This window comes from Sturnira hondurensis, unplaced genomic scaffold, assembly GCF_014824575.4.
Source record: "Sturnira hondurensis isolate 20B ecotype Veracruz unplaced genomic scaffold, ASM1482457v3 Scaffold0025370, whole genome shotgun sequence".
In the NCBI taxonomy this organism is placed as follows: Eukaryota; Metazoa; Chordata; class Mammalia; order Chiroptera; family Phyllostomidae; genus Sturnira; species Sturnira hondurensis.
Window position 1 is genome coordinate 5,908,815 of NW_028098001.1, and position 24,523 is coordinate 5,933,337.

A 24,523-nucleotide genomic window follows, 5' to 3' on the forward strand; every position below is an offset into this window, starting at 1 on the left:
CTTCTCATTTTGGAAATCGCTTTGGTTTATTTTTACTTGCTTCTTGCTTCGATTTATTAGACCAGAAAATACATAATTTTCCTAACATATTTATCACATCTGAGGAGGAACTAATTTAGACCAGTCAAAATTGTTCGACAGGGACACAGGACTTCAACTTCAGTTCAGAAAATCCCTGACATCTGACGTAGGAGGATTTACAGGTTTAGTGGAAATTGCTTTTCCCTGCTGTCCAGATTACATACTGTGGGTTTTTTTTTCTCATGAGTAAACATCCTTTTAATAATGAACAGACCAATAATGTCTTAAGAGAGAAAAAGACGGCCTTTCCCTTTTTGCTGTTTCTTGAGAGAACTGTTGGCATTTGGAAACCCAGGCTGGCTGTCCAGAATATGAAAGCTGGAGTCTTCCTTTTGTGGTGGGGATGGGTCTTGGCCACTGAAAGCAGAGTGCACTGGCGAGGAAGAGAAATCCACGAGATGCCCAAGAAAGGCAGGTGAGTGGATGTGGAGGGGTAGAGGATTTGGGGGGCAAAGGTGTGCAAATCACACTTGCGATGTTCTGAAATATTTTCCAGCTTATGGTGCCTTATGTGATGACTTTTCCCTCCTTTCCCCTTTGTTCTCCTGCTGCCTTTCTTTTAGGAAATTAGAATTATGTTTTAGTTTTAAATGTTGCTAGATTAGGTACATTGCTATCATTGCATACTCTTAAATCTCTTAGGAATTGTCCTAGGTGAAAGGTAGACTTAGGGGGGAAAAGAATACAATAAGCACATTTAAAAAAATTAAAGGCCATTATTTGATATCTGCATTCTAGGTTGGAATAAATCTGCAAATTCTCAAATAACCAATGGGACCTCTAATTAGTGAGAATGATTCTGTTAGCTCTAATTATTTCTGCTGGGTTTCTGGGTCCTTTAAAAATCATTTAAAAGAAAACAAAGCAGCTGTCTTCAAGCTATAATGACTAGAAGAATCATTAGATTGTTCTCTGCTAATGAATCAGGAGGTAGCAGGGATAGACCTGCCTGAAGACCAGCTAGCTTGCTTGCTTGTCGCCAACACGGTACGTGCCGCTCTGGCCGTACCAGCTGGAGAGGAGGGAGCTCCCATAGAGCCAGACTGTCCCTTTCACACTCAGAGTCACTTAGGCAGTTGTGATGGCAGCACTGGTGATGTAAATGCACACCTGCACACCTGCCTGCCCAACACTTATCAATAAAGGGGACAATTGGAGAAAACCAAAGCCAGCGCTCCCTCTCCTTACTGATGAGGAAATAGAGTCAGTAGGGTGTTCTTGACTCTTGTTCTTTGTCAGCCTTAGGTCCAATTTGCGCTTCAGCTTTCTTTAACTCTGGATGTAAATATGGATAGAGGTCGGAAATATAGATTAATACAAAAAGAAATCCAACTTTGTAGAGTTTGGGACTAGTGGAGGGGGCTGGGACATCTGCTTCTCAGAGCTCCCCTCCTGGGTTTCAGAGGGCCCGCCACACGTGGGCTCCTGAACAGCTGGCTGAGGCCCACGGTGATTGTTACAGGCTGTTTAGCAACATCACAAAACTGGGAGCTGAAATGTCCACTGGTCATGGTGAGTCCTGGGCACTGAGAGAGATTGATGGGCACAAGCCACACGCCCTGTTTCTGCCAGAGTCAAGAAATCGCTTGAGTAAACAGTGGAATTTGTGGAGCGGCGCAGCCATAGACATTATTTGAACCAAAGGTACTCATGATGAGTATAAGCAACAACAGCAACAAACCCTGTTGGTTGTCATCCAAAACTTCTCAGCCTCTCCCAACCCAGAGTTAGAGTGGCGACTTATTGGTGAACATTAACGACAAGGAGAAGTCCTGGAGAGCAAAAAAATTTTCTATAAAAACTACTTAAAAGAACTTTCCATTTTCTGTAATTATGAAAGACATATATGGCCATTATTGAATTCTTTAAAAATGGAAAAAAGTTTTAAAAACACCCAAAAAATCACCCATAATCCCCAAACCCAGAAATAACATGAACATTTTTGTGTATTTTTTCCAGTGTTTTTTCCCCCGAGCATATCGGTTGTATTAGAGAAGAATGAGAGCAGAGGCGTGGAAGCCTGCTGCCTCCGTGCGAGACGTAATGACGCAGGAGGCAGTGGGAATGGGAGTGGAGAGGCCAGGGTACGTGGAGAGATTTTGAGGAGGAGGTTCGGCCAGGACTGATTGAAGGACTGGTGTGGGCAGGCCCCAGGTGGCCTATTCAGGCTTTTTATCACTTGAGAAAGAGGCACCTCTACGAACAGATATACCAGCAAGCAGGGGACTGGAACTGGACATACTCACCTGTCCTCTGGGGCCCCGGATGAGGGTATGAGAGAGAGGAGCTAAGGTGGCATCCAGTGTTTTTTACTGCATATAAGGATTTCTCTGCTGGGCTATTTACTACACTTGCAAAGAAGGCAAGATTATTTCACTAGCTAGTTCTCCCTTCCTTGTCAAAATTAAGTTCTCTATCTTCTCAGAGGTGAAATAATCAGCAAAGTGAAGTGAACTCATCGAGTGCTCTGCTGTTGGCTGAATGATCCTTCCGGCAGACCCCTTGCCCATGGCAGCCCCCATCTGCTCTATGTAAACCCTGATCGAGGTTTTTGGGAAACACATCCACACTCAAACTGACTGGGAACTACACCAAGGGAACATCAAGAAGAAGCACCATAGGTCAGAACTCCACATTCTCTCTGAGAGGACAGGATGAAAATGGGTGTTCAAAAAATGTACACCCTCTGTTCAGTTTCAACAGAAAGTTGTCTCAAATGTCATCCTCTATCATTGTAACTTGCGACATGTCTATACCTTCTTCATAGTTTCCAGGAACACATTTAATAAATGAACTCATTTAATATGTGAGTGGGTACCAGTTTTATGCAAGGTCCCCCTAGCTTCTATATGAGAGGAAAGATAAGCCTGGACCTTCCCCATCTAACCCAAATTCCAAGGCAGTGGTAGCCAAATCTTCCAAGACCAACCTTGCTTCCAACCCAAAGGTCTAGATTCTTTGGGTTTGACTCCTGGCTCCATCACTTTTACATGTTTTCCAAAACCTCTGTGTCTTAGTTTTCTCATGGTAAGGGTTGCCTCATAGGGTTGTTTTGAGGACTAACCCAAGTTACTACATGTAATGTGAGTTAGCATGCTAGGTGGCCAATAGTAAGTACTCAAGCAGTGTTAGTTATTGCTATTATCATCCGTGTGTCATACTTAAAGGTTAATAATCACATCCCTGGCTGGTAAAAAGATGCTAATTACATGAAAAATATCTCATGGTGCATTGTAACTTGAATTTAAAAGTAAGTTACAGTGTTCTCTCTCTCCCTTTCTGTCATAAGGATATATACAGAATGGCACAGGTTATTTCTTTTTCTTTTATTTTTTATTTTTTATTTATTTATTTTTAAAGATTTTATTTATCTTTTAGACGGGAAGGGAAGGAGAGAAGGAGAGAAGTATCAATGTAAGTTTGCTTCTCGTGAGTCCCCTGCTGGGAACTGGCCTGCAACCTAGGCATGTGCCCTGACTGGGAATCGAACCGCGATTGTGTGGTTCGCAGGCCCACGCTCAGCCCACTGAACTATACCAGCCAGGGTGGCACAGGTTATTTCTGAGTGGTTTTTGTCCTCCCCTTTACACTTAAATCTATTTTACAAATTTTCGAAAGCATGGGCATGTAAGCAGAAAAAAGTTATTTTAAAATATTAAACAGGAATATTAAAAAAGACTTTAAGGATTCTATTTACAAGGACTTTCTAGGCAAGGATCTAAGCTTCAGGAAGGCAAAGGCAGTGCATCTCAGAATCCGACACGTCTCCCTGTAGTCGGCGCCCAGCTCTGATTCAGGCTGGCCCCAAACCGAAAGAACTGGGCCGCGCTTGATTTCCGTTCCAACCCCCGTCTTTCAGCCCCTTCTGACTTCATTTTCAGGTACTCAACTAAAGGGCTGATTCCTTCCTTTATTCAGCTAGTATGAGTTGAAAGTCCTCGGGGGTGCAGCACTGTGCAAGGTGCTAAAGTTAAAGAGGACTCTGCTCTCAGTGACTTGTGGCCTCATCTTGCCCCTGCTCACCATCCATTGCGATGGCCCATAGCCCCAGGAGCAGCTCTCCCTAGCTCTTCCTCCAGACCCAGCTTTCTCCACTCCTGGGAACCCTCTCAGAGAGCCCACATTCATCTCAGCTCCACTTTGCTACAGACGATATAATCTGTATGCACCAGTTCTGATGTGTCCCTGTGCATCAGCCAAGTCCAGGCAGAAAGATCTTTGCACTCAAAGGGCCTAATAACTGAATAAAGGGACTACTTGCAGAGCCTCGGGCAGGGATCAGGGAATCAGCCAGGCATGCTGATGCCCTCAAGGACTAGGAACAGCAGGAAGCCATGACTACTTTTAGGCTTGAAGGGAAAATAGTGTTATTGAAGCTTATTGAAGACACTGTGATTATTTGTAACGACAGAGCAGCACAGAGCGTTGCTCAGAGCAACGCTCTGAGCAGGGAGAGAAGGAGCAATAACGTTGTGCTCCCTCTTGTCCTGCCAGTGCCCATTTGGCTGAATCTATAAGCCAGAGGACAGGGTGCCCAAGTGACACAGCTACCTGGCAACGTGCTGCTCTCTGTACTAACAGTTTCTCAGCGGATTCAGGTTAGGGATGGCATCAATTTCAAGCCTGGGGAAATGAACGGGGGAGATATTTTAGGTCATACCTCTTCAAATCAGGCCTTCTAAGTGATTAATCCTCCAATCCCTGCTCCTGTGGGTACTGGGGAAATGCCAATCAGAAGGTTAAATTAATGCGTTGCAGTTTTGTAGGGTTTTTTTTCTTTCGCATTTTATTCTGGTTAGATTTAAAGCAAACCTGGAAGGTAAGGGGTACTTTGTTGATTTGAGTACCTGGAGTGTCTCTAGTACACTTTTATTTTTAATTTTCATTGTAATCCTCAAAGACAAAGACCGAAAGCACACAAAGATGCCCACAGCAAGGCAGGCATGGCCATGGCCATGTGCACACCATGCTGAGGTTGTCTTTTTCTTAAACCTCAGTTGCAGTGATTTTCCACAGGGTCCCCACCCCTGACTGAGGAGCAGGAAGCAGAGGATGGGGTGCAAAAAGAGGGGGAGCCACAATGGAGAAGATGAAAGGGGTCTCCTGACTGCAACTGGGGGATAGAGGATGCAGAGGGCAATGAGACTGGCTTTCCTCATCTTGAAGTCCCCAACTTCTTCCTCCCTTCTTTCCCCGGCCACTTCACTGCTGTGAGCACAGTAACTTCCTCACTTTAGAAGAAAACTTCCTTGTTAGCTCTATAACAACAATGGCTCCTTCCATTGGTGTACCACGTTAGAGTTTGAAAGCACTTCTAGACACATTGCCCCATGTACTCCTGGTACCCCTTGTCAGGTCCCAGAGCTTTATCTTCTGTCCGTTGGGGTAAGCGAGTCTGAGTCTCAGGGGAAACAAGTTTCCTGAAGGCACAGAGCAGGCAGCACCTGAGTGAAGGCAGAGCCCACTTTTCTGTCCTCCAGTCACATTTTTCTTCTACAATGACAAAGAGTTTCTTCATAAAAGAAGATGGCAAAGGACTTAAAGGTAGACTGAGCTGGTTAGAAAGGAGGCAGCTGTGTGCACTGGGGATAAAATGCATCAGGTCAGTGGTTCTCAGAGTGCTGTCTCCTGACTTGCAGCATCAGTGACATCTTGGAATGCATTAGAGAGGCGAGTTCTTGGTCCTCGGCCCAGACCTACCTGAGGAGAAACCCCCAGGGAATGGGGAGGTTCGGGAATCGAGGCTTGAGCAAGCCCTCCAGTGGATGCTGACCCGGGCCAGAGTTTGGGCACTGCTACATCCAGGGAAAGGAAGGGTGTGTGAGGAAGTACCCTGGAGGGAACACATGCTGGTGTGGGCACCAGGAGGAGCTGGGAAGGTGGCTAGTTGTTTTTGTGGCTTCTACAGATAGTGCTGATGGGTAAATGAAGACCATCAAAGCCATTGTGACATTGCTTATAACAGCAAAAAAGACTGGAAGCAACTCAAATTTCTACCAATGGAAGACTGATCACATGAATTATGGTGCATTCATGTAATGGAACACTATGCAGTGTAAAAAAAAGAGGCTTGGGATACTTAGACATGGAAAATTTAAGGTATAATTAAATTCAAAAAGAAAAAGTAGAATAGTTTATATATTAACTGTGTATAAAAATAAGAAACTATTTGCAACAACTTGGATGATAAATACTGTATGACCTCACTTATTCATAGAATCTAAAAAATAAAAAACAAACTCAGACACTGAGAACAGATTGGTGGTTTCTGGAGGTAGGGGATGGGATAGGGAAGAAGCGGGTGAAGAGAGTCAACAGGTACAGACTCCCTGCTGTAAGATAGATAGATACTGGGGAGTGTAATGCACAGCGTGGTGACTGCAGCTAATACTGTGTTGTACATATCTGGAAGTTGCTAAGAGACCAGGTCTTAAAAGTTCTCATTATAAGGAAAAAATTATAACTATATTAGGTGGTGGTGCTAACAGAACTTACTGTGGTAATAATTTTATAATATATATGTTATAAATATATATATATCAATATATGATATATCCAAATATGTATCAAATTATATTATACACCTAAAACTAATACAATGTTATGTGTCAAATATTTCTCAATAAAAATGGAAAAGTAGAACTAAAAGTACATATTTATATTTACTTGTATCTATAAGAAACTCTGGACAAATAAACAAGAAACCAATAAGAGAGGTGTCTCTGGAGGGGGAATTGGGGTAGATGGAGGCAGAGGTGGGAGGCTAACTTCTTATTGCATTTCCTTTTTTAAAAAATGATCAAACCTTACTAATATATTACCTGTTTGGGAAAAAGTGAAAATATATTAAAATGGTCCCACGTGCAATTCAGAAGCAGAAGCACGAGAAGCTGCCTCTCAGAGAGCTAGGATGGTTGACATTTGACCCAAAGGCAAGTCCATCCTCCTTCCACAGGATGGGCCAGTGGAGGTCAAGGGTGCCAGGCTTAGCCCACATTCACTGCCTTTTCCCTCCAGCTCAAACCTTCCCCAAATGACCCAGGAGCTTTGTGGTTGTTTGGACTTATTAAAGAGACCGAGAACAAGAGTTCTCGCTCTTGGTTACACATTAAAATAATCTAGAAAGCTTTAGAAAACACCAATGTCGTGCCCTGGCTGGTGTGGCTCAGTGGATTGAGTGCTGGCCTGCAAACCAAGATGTTGCCGGTTCTACTCCCGGTCAGAGCATATGCCTGGATTGCGGGCAGGATACCCAGTTGGGGGAATGTGAGAGGCAATCTATTGATGTATCTATCACACACCAATCTTTCTCTCCTTTCTATTTCTTGCCTAAACAGAAATACATAAAATCTTAAAAAAAAAACCCCAGAACACCAATGTCCAGGCCCCACTCCCAGGCCACCCAAATCAGAGCCTTTGGGGTGGGGCCTCCGGGGTGGGGTCTGGACGCTGATGTTCCAGAGCTCCTCAGTCATGGTTCTAAGTCACTGTTTTGGACTTTCTGAGCCAGTTCATTTATCCAGAAAGCTGGAGAAAGTAAAAGAGGATATCTGGTAGCTTAAAAGAGGAGTTAACATATCCCATCCAACCTGTCAAGATCAAAGCTGAATGCAAATCATTTTTTATCTGGCTTAATTAGAATATGTGATCAAACTGTTTCCCCCTTGGCAGCCCGATTCTGAAGCGAAGCCCTGACATCACCAAGTCACCACTGACCAAATCAGAGCAGCTTCTGCGCATAGATGACCACGATTTCAGCATGAGGCCTGGCTTTGGAGGTATGAGACGTGCACTCTTCGGGATCGCCTTCTTTCTTTGGATTCACCAGACTGTCTGTGGGCAAAAGTCAAGCGGAGGGACCACCCAGCGTTGCCCTCCCTCAATCAGAGCTGCCTTGGTTGCGCCTGGTGGACAAGGCGCTGAGCCCACAGCATCTCTGGGCATCTGCCTGGGCCTGCCCGGGCTCTGCGGACAACTCTCAGGAGGTGTCTGCTGGTTTGTGGCAGACAAACCAGCCGTCCTCAGGCCACTGCTTCTGGCAGGGATGGCTCGGGACTGGCGAAGCCAGCAGCTGGCTGTGGGAAGGGCAAGCGGGGGAGGACAGGACAGCTGCTGCTCAGAGCTGCCTCCTGAAAATGCTCTGAGTAGCAACCTTGGACTAAATGTGGTCTCATCTGGGAGCTGGCAGGCAGGACCCTGGGTACATATCTGAGGGTGGAGTGTGGACTACTGGGCTTAATGAAATGAAAACAAATAGCTTGAGAAAATAATCGTTTATCGCAGACGGATACCAAAGCCCTTTGAAGCTCAGCCTGCCCTGCCAGATTTCAGCCCTCTTTGTGTCAAGTAGGGTTTTTGTCCTCATGGGTTGTATTTCCTGGCAAAAAAATATTTATTTTAGGAATCATTCTCATGCCTTTTGTTTTTTGCAGTTACTTTTACCCAAAGAATAAACAGGTATAGAGGTGAGTTTCTATCAGTCTGTAATCTGCTGCTGTTGGGTTCAAACCCACCTTCCCATGTGGAAGGTCCAGGTGTGCTCCATGCCTGCCCCATGCACCTGAAGGAGTAAACTCCCTTTACAATGTTGTTTTTTAACTTTTTATTAATATTAAGTTTTCAGGGCCTAGAAATGCCAAAAAAAGTAAAAAATCTGACAGTTTCAAGGCCACCTTGGTGTCAAATGTTCCCTCCTCCCCTCCCTGGAAGCTAGTCCATCACATGCCCAAGATGCAGACCTGCGGCCTTAACAAAACATCTGAATATGGCTTTGGTTCTGGCTGCCTACTTACCCAGCAATGCCTTTCTCGTGGCCAGACAGAGGCATTGGCTTCTGTGAAAAGAGGGTGCAAAATCAGGAGGGAAATATGAAAAATGACGTGGATGACCTCACACTAAGCAGTAAGTCCTTAAGTCAGTTCTGGTCCTGACCAGTTTTGACCTTGGTCTTTATAGTACCTTCCATTAGCAATAATCTCAACTTGGATAAACCTCATTGGCTACGATACTGCCAGTGTACAAAGCTTTATAGTACCTTTAGATGAGCACGTGTAACCACCAGGAAGGTTATATATTAACCTCATTGTTTCAGAATCACCTGGGATGACTAAGGCTATGGATATACATATTTTACCTTTGCTGGAATATTCCAGGAAGCCCACCCATGATTCTATCCTTATATCTGTGGTTGGACTTTAGTATGGCGTGTGGGAACACTAGACCGTCAAATCTGACATGACATTGAGGTTCCAGGGGAAATGCTCCTTATGCCTATATTTTTCAGAGTGAAAGTTTAAGTTACAAGAATAAATGCTCCTGTCCTGCCCTGCCCACAGGCCCAGCCATTCCGGTTGGCGTGGATGTGCAGGTGGAAAGCTTGGACAGCATCTCAGAGGTCGATATGGTAAGTGCTTCTCTTTCTGGGCAAGGGGATCCACACAGGGCTTGTGCTGGACCAGAGTTCTGCACACCCGGATTCACTGGGTCTCACAACTGCCCAGACAGTAGGCATTTCCACACTCTTGTTACAGATGGCCCAGGGAGGTTGAGACACTTGCCAGAAGCCACCCAATTGGTATGCAACAAAGCCAGATGACTAAGTTCGTCTTCCTCCTCCAGGGCCCAGGCTCCTGGCATCAAAGGCTCTTAAACATAAACAGCAGGGTCCAAGGTGGCAGCTGCCAAGTAGCCAAGCATATCCTCCTGCTGCGTGCGGAGTGTATCTGGCTATGGAAATGCAGAGGAAGCAGAAATGTCCCCCTTTCCCCCTCCTTTTTAATGGGTTTGGATTTAAATAAAAATAGAACAGTCCAGAGCTCCTTGTCTTGCAGGAGTTTTGAGGGTCTTATCTTAGTTTGAGTTCCAAGAGGCAGACTGGAGATAGTGTTTTAGCACAAGGAGTTTATTTGAGAGGTGATTCCAGGAAACAATAGAAGAGAGTGGGAAGGTGAGACAGGGAAGGGAGGGAAGCAAAAACAACATTGCCATCAAATTGGTTACTATTGGGGTATGAAACACTGTCCCATTGGGGTATTCTGGGAGTCAGCACAGAATACACTTCAGGGTTATCCTAACTGAGGGTCCAGGAAGCTGGGGCACTTACCCACTCTCTTTGTCCCCCAGCCTCACTCTGCTTGAGGACTGCTTCCAGATGCACCAACTCTCTGGCTGGCCCTGTGTGTGGGCCTGGGAGCCCTTAGGTCAGTTCAGTTTCCTTCAGAGCTGGCAGCTATTTCCTTCCCAGCCAGGTGATTGATGGCTCCACAGGGGTAGAGAATGTCTTGCTGACACCCATTTGTTCAGTGTGTGGGGTTCCCCTCTTCGCCCTCCAACCCCAGGACTTCACCATGACCCTCTACCTGAGGCACTATTGGAAGGATGAGAGGCTGTCCTTCCCGAGCACCAACAACCTCAGCATGACGTTCGACGGGCGGCTGGTGAAGAAGATCTGGGTCCCCGACATGTTTTTCGTGCACTCCAAGCGCTCCTTCATCCACGACACCACCACGGACAACGTCATGCTGCGGGTCCAGCCCGATGGGAAAGTGCTCTACAGCCTCAGGTGAGGTCCTTCGCAGCCCTCACTCTGGGCCTTTTAGCTGTAAGTTTTTTTGTTTTCTTACATCTGAAGCACAGGAAGAAATGCAAATCATTTGTCATAACTGTGAAAACCATTGGTTCCACAACAGCTATTTTGCTTTTTGGCCCTGAATAGCCAGCTTATAACTTTTCAGGAGCCACCAACTTGTCAACACCAAGGAAAACTAACTTGTACATGTGAGTAATGAATTACTCAATCTTGAAAAGGTCCTTGGGAAAAAAAAAGAAAATACACTTAGGGAAATTTCCCAAGCTGATAGTTATGATTGATGTTCTATCTTGTATGTTACATTTCAATTGAAAAACTTTACTGTAATAAAAGTTTTATGTCTCTAGTAGGAGTCAGAGAAATAGATAATACATTCTTTTCAAAGACTTCTTTAACTCTCTGATTCCTATTGGTTACATTTTAGAATATTTTTATATCTAATGGTGATAGACATAACACACTTTTAGGTTCAATCTGCTTTCTTTAGACAATCCCTTTCTGAAGCCTAGACAATCAATGAAACAACAAAGCAAGCCCTGGTTTGTAGCATTTGCCCATTTCCGTAGCATAGATACCTCCCATCATGGCTGATTTCAAGCCACTAACCTGATGCCACTGAATGCAGAGTTGGGAAGAAATGGGGGTTAGCACACCTTTGGGTAGTGTTTCCACTATATACATATTTTTGGACTGTAAGATGCATGTTTTCCCCCCAAAATTTGGGAGGAATAATGGTTGCTAGTGCTGCTGTTGAGTTCTGTTTACATTTACATTGGTGAAATATTATGTTATTTATGTTATTAATTATTTTACTGCATTTTTTGCTTCAAAATTTTTTCCTATTTTCCTCGTCTAAAACCTAGGTGGCTCTTAGGTGCATCTTATGGTCTGAAAAATATGGTAAATATAGTAGATGTAGGTAACTTCAGAAGTATAGATACTAAAATGTGGTAAAGTAATTAGAAATAGTAAGTTTTGAATATTTATCACTATATTTTTAGTGTAGCTTATTTAATTTGAATAATGTTTAACGAAAAACTTGCAAATCTCCTGAAAATCCAGGCATCAGTCTCATAATCTGGTAGATGACTAACTTGAGTACTTTGGATACAACCACAAGAGGCAGAATGGAGGAAACAAGAGCTTGAAAAACCTGTGTGGTCAGAATCAAAGGTGTCAGTGAGCCTCCTTGTGTCTAAATCAGATTATTTTGCTTTTTATTGCAAATAAAATCATGGGTTTGTTGGTTTTAAAAGTGGGGAGGAAGTTACTGAGGACTACCACTTTGAGATTTATTTTAGGAAAAACAAAGAGTGCCTGGGTATTGTCAACTCTGTCAGCAACAAGTTAACTCCTAGAACATATACTAATATGCCATTATTCCACCTCATCATTCATTGATTAATTAACAGAACAAGTTTTTATCAAAAGCATTCTGGGTGCCAGATTGGCACCCAGAGTTATGTAAATCAAAGCTCTGCCAGGTCCTGTCTTAAGTCCTGGGGTCATAAAATGAAGTGATAGGTTATTGCCTTTAGTGTGATTTCAGGCTAGTAGAGGAGATAGACATGGAACCAAATGATTAGAATGCAAGTAGAGGTGTGGACCCGTGTGGCCAGTGGAGGAGCAGGGAAAGAGACAAGTTACAGGATGATGACTAAAGTTTCCTAGGTTCCAAGGTACAATGATAGGTGAATTCACAAATGAGATGCTCCATCATGCTGGTACATTTTATTAAGGAAATCTTAAAAAACCAATTCTGTGGCTTTTGCACTCCCGGTCAACTTCAAGATATGAAAAAGTCAAGGATTCGGGAGGAAAAGATTTGCAAGATTTTTCTTGGGAGAGAGCTGTGGGGATGCCGTGAGTAGGCCTGTACTGGGACCACTCAGACAGCTTGGTGCATGTGTGCCCACAGCTGGGACCCAGTTAGTCAGCAGGTAAGAGAAGAGCTGTCTAACCAGCCCGGAGAAGAGCTGGGAGGAGTTTTTGCTGTGGTGAGTTCAGCCTGTACTCCCAGTGTTGTTGGGAACAGTTACATGTATGTGGCATGGAGTGCGGGTGGGTGAACCCAGAGTCGGGTGGGGAGTGGCTGCTGGAGAAGAAGAGTGCCCAGCAGTGGGAGGAAAAGCCCTGGAAAGAGTCAGATTCAACCACGGAGCAGGCCTAGAGATTGCGAAGCCACCTAGCTGAAGAACAGTCCTGCTGTGATCTCCTTCTCTCTCCTCACTTCCACTCATGAAGGAGGCGATCAGAGATGGGCAGAAGTTGACCTCTCGAATGCCAACTTTGTACTTCAGCTGAGAGGAGGAGCAGAAGTCTCAGTTTGAATGAAGTTTGAAGTGTTGGTTAACGCCTTGGACCAAAATTCTTTTCATTTCTCAATTGAGATGTGTTTTATTACTAATGAGGGTTTTGACACTCTATTATGTGAGAGTAAGCAGAAAAATCACAGGACTGCCAGGTTTCCATTGAAGACAAGGGAAGATCCTCCAAAGAATCAATTTAAAGGGACTTGAGCAAAAACAGACATGGGTTAGACCACATCACAGATCGTGCTGTTTCCAGATGGGGATTAACAGTGGAAAGGCCTCAGTCAGGGTGCACGGGGTGAGCCTGATAACCTCCCACCACCCCACCACCAGCACAACCTGTTCATCAGAATTCCCAGGGGAAATGGGACTATCCATCTGCCAATAAAACAAAATCCCTCCCGGGACACAAACATTCCACACTGAGTGGAATGGGAAAAACAAGACAAACAATTAAATAATTCAGTTTCAAGAAAGCTCTTTTCCTTGAAATTTCCAGTTGAATTAAAAGTGATTTTTTTCTTTATGGCCATCAATTATGTATATAATTTCCACAATTTTACGTAACCAATTTTCTGTGGTCTTAGAAAAATATAGTGTGTTCAACACCAGCCATGTTAGTCACGTCCGGCCACAAGATTCCCCACTGGGTGGGAGAACTTTCTGCTGTGAATGATGATCCGTATTTGTTTATTCTTTGATTCAGAAGCTTATTTTCCCATGTAAATTCTGGAACAAAACCATTAAATGCTTACATGTTGGTACAATAAGATCTTTCAGTGTTTTTCCATCACTATGGTCTCCATGGAGTTATGCACTAAAAACACCTATGTCTATTAGTGGATATCATTACTATCAATATAAAATATCAACATTGTAAAAAAAGTGCTGCATTTGGCAACTGGCATTAATTAATATTATTTCCGAACCATTGTACACAGATATTGATTATCAATACAATCAATAAAAGAACGGAAGAACTTGAACTTATCTTAAACAGGGGAACAATACAGGTACACCTTGGAGATCCTGCATGTTCAGTTCTAGACCACCGCAGTAAAGTGAGTCATGCTCTTTTTGCTGGTGGAAGGTCTTGCCTTCAATGTGTAAAAACTCCCATCTGCGAAGCACAATCAAATGAGGTATGCCTGTAAAGCTTTGGTTTCATGGTTTCTTTTAAGAAACAATATCATATGAGTTTTATTTCACATTGCTATATTGATTGAGACCATCACTTCTTTAAAATGCTTGAACATCACCCTGGCTGGTGTAGGTCAGTGGATTGAGCGTGCAGCTGCGAACCAAAGAATCGCGGTTCGATTCTCAGTCAGGGTATGTGCCTGGGTTGCAGGCCAGTTCCCAGCAGGAAATGCATGAAAGGCAACCACACATTGATATTTCTCTCCCTCTCTCTTTCCCTTCCCCCCTAAAGATAAATAAATAAAATAAAACCTTTAAAAATAGAAAAGGTGTTTTTAAAAAAATAAAATATAATGCTTGAACATGATAGGAGTTAGCAGAGGCATTCTGTTGGCCTCACACTGGCCCTGCGGTTAAACTTAAAAGCTGCAGAGAACTCCAAGGAAGGTATCACTCACAGACGACTCATCTAAATCCTGACACATTGCTTACGGGCTATGAGAAGGAGGCAGTTATGCTGGAAGGAAACAGAGGACATTTCTGTTTTAGCGTATTCTGCACTTGTGTTTTGCATCCTCTGAAAAACCGGTCCTTGTCTTCCCGTTTCTAGGGTTACGGTGACTGCAATGTGCAATATGGATTTTAGCCGATTTCCCCTGGACACACAAACGTGCTCACTGGAAATTGAAAGCTGTGAGTAGACTTGGGCCAGACATCAGCACCCAGCTCCTAAGTAATTCTGAGCACCTCTGACTTTTGGCAGCGGAACAGTGTGTGACCCTCATTCGTCACTATGCTTTTAAAGTGACTTTTTTAGATTGAAACTAAGTCTAGGGCAATTTTTTAAAAATCAGAAACATATATAGGACTAAAACCCTCCATGCCCATAATAGATCCTTTTAACGCCTATGGCGATGGTTTTAAATTTTTTTCCTGTGGAAACTAGAGGTTTGAGGGAGTCTCCCAGTGTCACTGCTTAGGGAGGTGGAGAGGCCTCAGCAAATTCGGGTCTCCTGCCCAGTCCCCAGCTCAACACTCACACACACGCTCCAGCCAGAGTTCTTTTCTGATCTGTTCTATCGCTATTATGATAAGATTCTGTTGAAGAAAGGATTTCCTGGAAAAGTAAAACACCAGGCCCCAGGAAGATGAGAGCAGAGGCAGCAAGCAGTGAGGTCTAGCCGCTCACATCGCTAGTTCACTGTGTACCAGTTCCATTCACCTATCCCTGCCCAGCTGCTTCCTCTGATGGGCGAGGTCTGGATTCTGTAACCCCAGCAAGCACCTGGCTCCTGAACCAACACTTGACCACTAGCACTTCCTAGCTGTCAACATCCTAATGAGAAACCTCGCTGCCCCAGCGCTCCTTCGTAAGCTTCCCTGGGCTTGTGGCAGTGGACCAAGTGTCCCCTGGTTCCAATCATCTAGCAAGGAAAGCAAGGGCCAAATGACAGCTCTGCAGGGCACTGAATGTGGAGAGATAAAACCCCAAACCAAGCGAGTGACTGCCTACTGCGCAGCAGCTGTAGGCCTGTTCTGTCATTTAAGCCTCACAAGATCTCTGGGAGAAGATTGGTGTTCTCTCCATTGTACAAGGGAGGGATTTATCTTCCTTGAGGACACAGTGAGAAGGACTAACTCCAGAAGCTTATTTTCCCCAGCACACCCAAGCATCTCCCTCTGGAACGTAGCTTCCTTCAGGTTGTATCAGTCAGGTTTCACCAGAGAAGCAGAACTACAAGACATACATAGTTAGAGATTTACTGCAAGGAACTGGTTTACGAGACCCTGGGGTCTGATGAGGCGGGGCTGACGTCCTGCTGATAAGGAATGGGAAGGCTGGGCGCTCTGCGCAGGATCTGACCCTGCCGTCCATAGGCGGAATTTCTTTTTCTTTGGGGAACCCAGGTCTGCTCCTAAGGCCTCTCAATTGATTGGAACAGGACCACCAGATTATCCTGGATCATCTCCTTTACCTGAAGTAAACTGGTTGAGTAACTGGGTACTAGAACCTAGCCCAAGTGGACACGCAAAATAGACCATCACACAGGTTGAGGGTTAAAAATAGAATAAAAGAGAAGAATAAAATACAGCCTCAGGGGGTACTGGAAAGAACTGTTTACACAGGAGCAGACAGGACTGGCATCTCTGGTTTTATTTCTGTTCTGCTGGAGCTGCAGGTAGGTTTGCTCAGCCGGAGCAAGCAGTGTGCTCACCTGAAGTGGGCAGGAGGTGGGGAATGGTAGTGCTGCAGGAAGTGATCTTCATGGGGGGACCTCTTTGATGTTACCTCTGGTAGGAGCGACCGGAGGCCTACAGAAAAGGGTCGTGTTCTGCTCCTGTCTCTTTATCCATTCTCTCCTCCTAGAATGCAACCCTTGTTACCTGAGAGTGATAAAGGGACATGCCATGAATGATGCATCACTACACTTTGAAAGGAAAAGGGTATATCACCCTGGTTTAGAAGGCTGAAAACGATATGCAACAATTTTGCCATTATTTAACCATTTTTGCAATTTCATTTGGTTTCACTGACTGAATAAATGGCAGGCAGAATTGCAGGGTGAGTCCTTTTGCAAGAATTATGAACATTTAGACATGAGAGCTTTGCTCTGATGACTTCTGAAAGACTGGGGAGAATTAAATTTGTCTTCTTGGATTCTGTATTGCTTTATTTAGACCTTAGTTCATTTATTCAGACAATGGTATTGCAATCCTAACAGTTTGTGTGGGGGATCGAGGAGGGGGATGCAACGTCCACAGAACCACACAGACAGGCTTGTCTTCCCACTGCTGCGTGCCTCATGCTATCTCCCATCTTTTCAGATGCCTATACAGAAGATGACCTGATGCTGTACTGGAAAAAAGGCAATGACTCCTTAAAGACAGACGAGCGGATCTCGCTCTCCCAGTTCCTCATTCAGGAATTCCACACCACCACTAAACTGGCCTTCTACAGCAGCACAGGTGGGCGTGGGGTGGGCTGAGGGTTGAGCAAGCGGGAGCCTGCCTGGGATGGGTCAGCCGCTGTTTTAGGAGAGGTGTGAACTGGTTGTCAAGTGAGCAGAGCCTTGGCCACTTGAATTAAACAACAAAGATGAGAATCTTAAATCAGATCTAGAGGGTGATAAGCATTGAGTGGAGGTGATTTTTGATGCCATCAAAGCACCAGAAGTGATAATCTGGAAATATCAGTAAGGACGGAAACACAAGCCATGAGGAGGTTGCTCTGAGACAATCACTTTCCCAGTTTAGCATCGGGCATCTCCTCACTGATATGATTACCAGACCCCCTTTTCTGAGGCAAGAAACCATCCAATTCTGTCCTGTTGTTTTCCATCCACATTCTCTCTGCTTTGGCCAGGACCTCTGGGCCAGTCTTAAGCAATCCTCTCTTACTATACTGCTTGCACAGGTCCCCCTTTTGACCTTCTTGTGAACTACAGTGCAAGAACTACTGGTCATTTTCCTGTGGGCAATGTTTTTTGAACCAAGGTTCTGGATGTGCTTGCTACCTGCTGTTGCCTGAGGGTATGCTCTGTGGTCTTCCCTCTGGTATGTGAGGTTCAGTCTCACCAACCCTTGCCTCTTTCTTTCTTGACCTGTCAGGATGATTTTGCTCAAATCTTTATGCAGTTTCTATTGCAAAAACATTGAGTGATTGACTACGCAAGGGAAGTGCAAGTCTTCTTGATCTAAACATAGGGCACCGTCTTACTCCCAGCACATTACAGCAATCCAGCACATCTTATCTTCTGTATATATTGCCCATGAATATTGGTTCTTCGGGGGGACCTGATTCCTTTGGTCTTTAGCATTCTGACGTTTCCTCTTGTCTTAGTTTATTTGGGCTCCTGTAACAAATACCATAGACTGGGTAGCTTCTAAAGGATAGAAATTATTTCCCTTAACTCTGGAACCTGGGGAGTCCAAGTTCAAAGTACTAGCAGATTCAGTGTCTGGTAAGAGCCCACTTCCCTTCCTAGTTCACAGGTGGCCACCTTCTTGTTGTGTCCTCACGTGGTGGAAGGGCTGAGGGAGCCCAACTGTGGTCTTTTTATAGGGGCACTAGTCCCATTCACCATTCACGAAGGCTCCACCTTTATGACCTAATCACGTCTCAAAGGCCCCACCTCCCCATACCATCACACCAGGCATTAGGTTTCAACATATGGGTTTTTTGGGTGGAGGGACACAAAATATTCAGTCTATAGTACCACACAATCACTTTCAGGAACTGTTATAATGATACACATTTCATTATAATCGCCCAGGATGCCAAGTTTTCAAATTAGTGTTGCCAAGTCCCCATTTGATTTTCAGACTTTGTTATCTCAAGCTTACCCTGCCCTTTCCTTTTCCTCTCATTGTTCTCCCATTCCTTCCCACTCCGCCATGCCTCTATTTCCCTGGAAAGAACACAAAGGCCAAATTGAGGCATGGCTGCACTGTGATTGCTCACTCTGTTCCTAAATGCAATCTTGTGTTTAGCTTGGTATTTCAATTTAAAATATGTTTTCTTCCACAAAGAAACCCAAAGAGGGTTGTTTAAATCTGTGCCTCTCAAACTTTAATGTGCACGTGAATCATGTGGGGAGCATTGCTAAAAGGAGATTCTGGTTTAGTAGACTCAGGGCGACCGAGAGCCTACGGCTCTAAGCTCTTAGGTGGTGTTTGGTCCTGTCCCATCGTGTGAGTAACAGGAGTCTTAAGTAGCCTTCTTGGTTACCTTTATGTATAGAACAGGTGTCAATGGTTTCTTGAGATGGATTCATCCAGGGGGTGTGGTTATCACACAGTCACTCTGTTCATGGTTTTTCTCACCTCCACTTTGTAAATGTATGTTAAGGTACCAGTGAAGTGTCTAAGGCATTTATGATTCCCCGAATAAAATTTGTTTTGTGAAGGAGCTAAATAGCCACGGTGTGTGCTGTCTTCTCTTCCTTGTGTCTCCCAGGCTGGTACAACCGTCTCTACATTAACTTCACGTTGCGTCGCCATATCTTCTTCTTCTTGCTCCAAACTTATTTCCCGGCCACTCTGATGGTCATGCTGTCCTGGGTGTCCTTCTGGATTGACCGCAGAGCCGTGCCTGCCCGAGTTCCCTTAGGTAAGGAATATTCAATTGTACATTGCAGACATCTGAAAATACAAGTAATCTCTTCCAGATAAAACCCTTCACTTCAAATTGGCCCTAAACTCCTGTTGGCATTATAACTTGAAACACTTCAAGTTCTTTATTCACAGGTAAAGTGCCATTATTAAAAATCTAGGTGGAAAAACTGTTTCCAGGTGCCCATGCAAACATGCCATCTTTAGTCTATTTGAGGCTCGCTTGGGGTGGGTGATCCTGCTCTGTGGGTGTTCTCTCTGCCCACCTGCATAAGGAGTTCACTGTATATAACAGGGTTTCTCAAAAGCGACCCAAGGAATCTCTGTGATAGAATTTCCAATGGACATTTAAAAAAAAAGAAGAATCCTGCATATCATCTACAGGTATGGGTTCAGAATCCTGAGAGAGGACCAGGAACCTGCATGTTTAACCAGCTCTCCCATTCATTCTTATGTCTACTCAAGTCTGAGAACCTACTTGATGAGCATTCCATCAATAGCTGTTTGCCAGCAATGCTCTTCCCCATTTTAAATATTGTACCACCAATCACATGCTACCATTGCTGAGATGGTTCAGGGAGAGGGTGACCCACCAGGTTTTAGTGAAAGTGGATTGGAGCTGGCCCTGAAGATGACCCCAATCCTCTGCGATTTGCTGCTTGCCAAGCAAATGTTCTGAGCTTAATTTGAAATTCTGGGCAAATTTCCACTGACAGATGACCTGTCTGTTAACAGTTGTTCTGTAGCTTAAACAGTTACTATGCTAAAAACAAACACACACACACACACACACACACACACACACACACACACACACACTCACACTCTAGTTTTAAACACCTGTCTCTGATCAATGATGTTACCATCATCATCCTTGATAAAATGGACTTTGCTGAAGAGGCAGGCAGGCCCAGCTCAGGGGGTGGGGGGAGGGGGTCACTAGCAGGGGGCTGACTATTGATGATACAGGCCTGGGACTGCCAGACTAGATGACAGCAACAAGGACACAAATAATAAAATAAGCTTTGTGTACTTTTTTCCTTTTTTAGAGAAGTAGTTACAAGAAACATATATACCTGCTCATATATGTAATCTTTGTTTTAACAATTGAGTGGAAATAAATGTCTTGGCACCAGAATGTCTGTGGCTCACAGCAAAAGGAGAAGGTGATACATATGCGATGATGAACACGCAGGTGTACAAAAGGGGAAAAGATGATGCTGAGGGGTGGAGGACTAGAAGAGGCTTCCTAAAAGCTAAATCTTGAAAGAAGAGAAGGTGTTTGCTAAACAGAGGGGCAGGGATGGAGACACTGTGGGTTGAAGAAGCAGGAGGGACAAAGAGGAGACGCACGAAGAGGGAAGACAACAGGTGCTTATTTCTCTCTCTCTTTGCAGGTATCACCACAGTGCTGACCATGTCCACCATCATCACGGGCGTGAACGCCTCCATGCCCCGTGTCTCCTACATCAAGGCCGTGGACATCTACCTCTGGGTCAGCTTCGTGTTCGTGTTCCTCTCGGTGCTGGAGTACGCAGCCGTCAACTACCTGACCACGGTGCAGGAGTGGAAGGAGCGGAAGCTGCGGGAGAAGGTGACTTTACTATGACCTACAGTGTCCATTCAGGGATGCAGCCTGATCTAGCTCTGGACCTTGGGCAAGTCAGCTGTCCTCTGTAAAATGGGGTAGTGACACACCTCCTTCCACCTACGTTATGGGGTGAAGAGCAAATGAAACAATATGCTGAGGCAGTGTGAAATTTACTCTGGGCTCCATCTCTCATTCATCCAAACATTTAGGTAGCACCTACCTAAATGCCAGGAGCATTTAGGTAGCACCTACCGTATACCAGGAGTTGCTAACCCAGGTTATCTAAGACATTGGTCCCTCTGGTGTTGGTGTTGTCCACAGTGATAAAAATAAATGACAATTCCACATGGTTGAACAAATTACTTGTGAACATAGAAGTGTAATAATAAAAGCAGCTTCCAAGGTAACACATACTACATTCCGGGAAATTTTTCTTCATGTGATCTCAAACATCTCCCATCATTTTCCAGATTATTTCCCTTCTACCCGATTTGCTTTTCTTCCCCCTGCTTTTCTTGTCTGTAGAAAACTAACCATATGGTAGCCAACTATTGCCACAATGCCATGCCTTTCAAGTTCCTCCTCCCCCAACCCCTTAGTTGCCCAATATCTTGTCTGTAAATATTTTTATCAGGGCTGCTATCAGTTAGTGACCTTGTGTAGAACAGGGTGATAGTCTGCTCAAGAACATTCTTCTTGGTCTCTGGTTTGATTTGAAGGTTCCTAACAGTTGATTTGTAGGTGTTAGTTCAGCAAAAAACAAGACCTGATCTATCAGAATGTTTACAGCGTCACCGCCATTGTTTTCCCATCCCCACCCCAACTGGGAATAAGAGAAACTAGAAAAGGGCTGCCCCTCCCACCTGCAGTGACTGAAGGGCTTCTGAGAGACGAGCTGAGCCTGCATCCCAACATGTGTCTGCCGTGTTTGCAGTTTCCCTGCACCTGTGGATTGCCTCAGCCGCGCGCCGTCATGCTGGAAGGCAGCTACGGCGACATAGAAGTGAATGACCTGGGCAACTACATGCCAGAGAATGGTGAGAAGCCAGACAGGATGATGGTGCAGCTCACACTGGGCTCTGAGAGGAGCTCCCCGCAGGGGAAGGGTCGGAGGAGCAGCTATGTGAGCCTGAGGATCGACACCCATGCCATTGATAAGTACTCCAGGATCATTTTTCCAGCGGCATATATTTTATTCAATTTAATATACTGGTCGATTTTCTCATAGATTCCTATAGTCTGTACATTTCACATTGTTGTGTGTGCACTACAGAAATATCTGTATGATAAAAAGTAAGGTTATGGAAAAAAGTTCCCAGTATCCACCCTGGTCCAGCTTTCCAAAACTACCTTGATGAGACACTTCCTGGCTTAACCAGCACTTATTAACATCTATGGTGCACACAGCACATAGACACTGGGCACTGCAGGAATACAATACCCATAGCAACGAATGGTAGTCGTTCCTGAATCTCCCGCAAAGTACTGCCAGCATTGTGGGCACATTGTAGTTCAACCTCTTTTAGGCCCTAGATGCTTATTCACATGAATAATTTCCTTTATGTGAGCATTACATTCTTCGAAGTAGGTGCAATTGGGATATACCTTAGTTCATTTGTCTGAAACATATGGACACTTAAAAATCCCTACTTTTACCAAAATTCATGCTTCAATTTATAGCCTATTACCAATTTTGATGTATTGCCTCATGTTTATTTTAATACAAGGCAATAATGATATTCCTATTTATATTTACATCTTGTGGTTCATGAGGTTTCACCTCTTCACAAGAAAAGCTCTTTAGATTGGTGCAATTGCTTCTGATTTGGGTAGGAATTTCCCTGACAAGGATAGTTTGCAGAAAAAAGATGTATGTATGCATTTTGTCAGTTCTGTCATAGAGAGAACTAGCCTAGAAAACTTGTGTTTAAGTGTCCCCTGTTTTATAATTACTGCCTCATGTATCTCCACCTCGGAGCAAGTCCTAGTTCAAAGTGAAGTTCTTCCTCAGTAATGAGGTATCTTTACTGAGGAACTTGGGAACAGACTGTTCTTTTATTCTGCATAAACCTTTCAAGAAAATGCATAATTTGGGACTACCTGTTAACTTATTAGGACAAGAAATACTCACATGGTTTCTCAAGAGAAAAATAACAACAAAAAGCAAAAGAAATGGGAAGACATCACTGGACATCTGCATTTATACTCAGTGGATACCAGCATTTTCTATGAACCAGAAAACAGTGGCCACTGATGTCGGGGTGTGGGAGAAAGGGTGTGGGGTACTGTATCATGTTAAACAAAGAGTTGCTCATACTACATGCCTATAGGGTCAACCTCCACTAAACGTATCCAAACAGCATTTGTTTGAAACTCACTTTAACAGTGAATGCTATACATAATAGTGTGATTTTCATTCCAAGTTAATTTGACTAATCATTTATACTAATACTATCATGGCATTTTTTCATACACAGGGAGGACTATGTACTTAATTCCCATATGAAAGAAAAAGTATTTGCATGAATCCTAATTGAAAGGTAATTTCCCATTTCCCCCAATAAAAGCTCATCAAAAGACAGTTTTTTGACATGCAAGTAAATAAAAGGACATAGAAGAAATAGTTAATTGTCAACATTTAATATTAAAAATTATTTTTAAAACATTCCTTTTTAATGCTTATTTTATGAAACAATCTCAATAAAAATCTTCACAGACATCTTTGCCAGGGGCTTCTTCCTCCTGACCAGGGCCGCTCTGAATCCCCCAGCAGGTTTCCAAAGTGCGTCATCTGAACTCCCATCTACCTTGTTTGGGAAATTCCAAAATGTGAACCAGCATAGAAGATGCTGTATTAGTCCGCTTGAGCTGCCGTAGCAAAGCACCATAGACTGGGTGGCTTAAACAACAGAAATTTATTTTCTCACAGTTCTAGAGGCTGGAAGTCTAAGATCAAGGTGCTGGCAAGTTTGGTTTTCCCTGAGGCTGCTCCCTTTGGCTTGGGGATGGCCGCCTTCTTGCTGGGCCCTCCCATGGTCCTTTTCTCTGAGTGCCTGCATCCCTGTCATCTCTCTCTTTTCTTACAAGAACAGCAGTCATATTGGATTAAATCCTTACACTTATGATCTCATTTCATTTAACCTTAATTAACCTTAACCTCTCTAAAGGCTCCACCTTCAAACACAGTCACATGGGGTGAAGGCTTCGACATATGGATTGAGGCGGGACAGGGGGACACAATTCAGTCCTTCACAGATGACTCTGGGAATTATTCATTTGCATGACAGTTCATCTATTGCACCTTACAGGTATTCACTCTTGCTCTTTAGACAACTTGATTACATTGGTATTGTTTTTTTAAGGTGATCTTTAAAACTGATATCTACCTTGGTGATTGTGAAGAGTGATTGCTGTGGGCCAGGTTCCCAGTTGGGGGCGGGCAAGAGGCAACTGATTGATGTTTCTTTCCCTCTCTTTCTCCCTCCCTTCCCCTCTCTCTAAAAATAAATAAAATCTTTTTTAAAAAAGAACAAGTGATTACAGTCATATTAAACTTTTTTGCTACCTTTTCTAGGGAATCTCTCAGCTGATCTCCATAACCAGTTAAAACTAACATTGAGTGAGGTAACTTCCATGCTAATGTTTTCTCAGGGCAGTGCTTTGCTGTCAAAGCTATGTGATTAAGAGACAGAAAATCCA

At 44.0% G+C, this 24,523-nt stretch overlaps 1 protein-coding gene across 2 annotated transcripts; it reads left to right on the plus strand.

Annotated features, from left to right (window-relative positions):
• LOC118982348 (gamma-aminobutyric acid receptor subunit rho-1) lies at nt 1–22,864 on the plus strand. Of its 2 annotated transcripts, XM_037039390.1 has the most exons (9): nt 1–496; nt 7,753–7,859; nt 9,417–9,484; nt 10,419–10,642; nt 14,732–14,814; nt 16,948–17,088; nt 19,079–19,231; nt 20,631–20,827; nt 21,759–22,864. In XM_037039390.1, exons 1-9 carry the CDS (start codon nt 264–266, stop codon nt 22,050–22,052), a joined length of 1,500 nt encoding a protein of 499 aa, XP_036895285.1. In that variant the 5' UTR covers nt 1–263; the 3' UTR covers nt 22,053–22,864. The 2 variants fall into 2 exon arrangements, with proteins under 2 accessions (XP_036895285.1, XP_036895286.1); XM_037039391.1 differs by lacking the exon at nt 19,079–19,231 and having other exon boundaries at nt 2–496.
• Nucleotides 22,865–24,523: the final 1,659 nt, after the last annotated feature.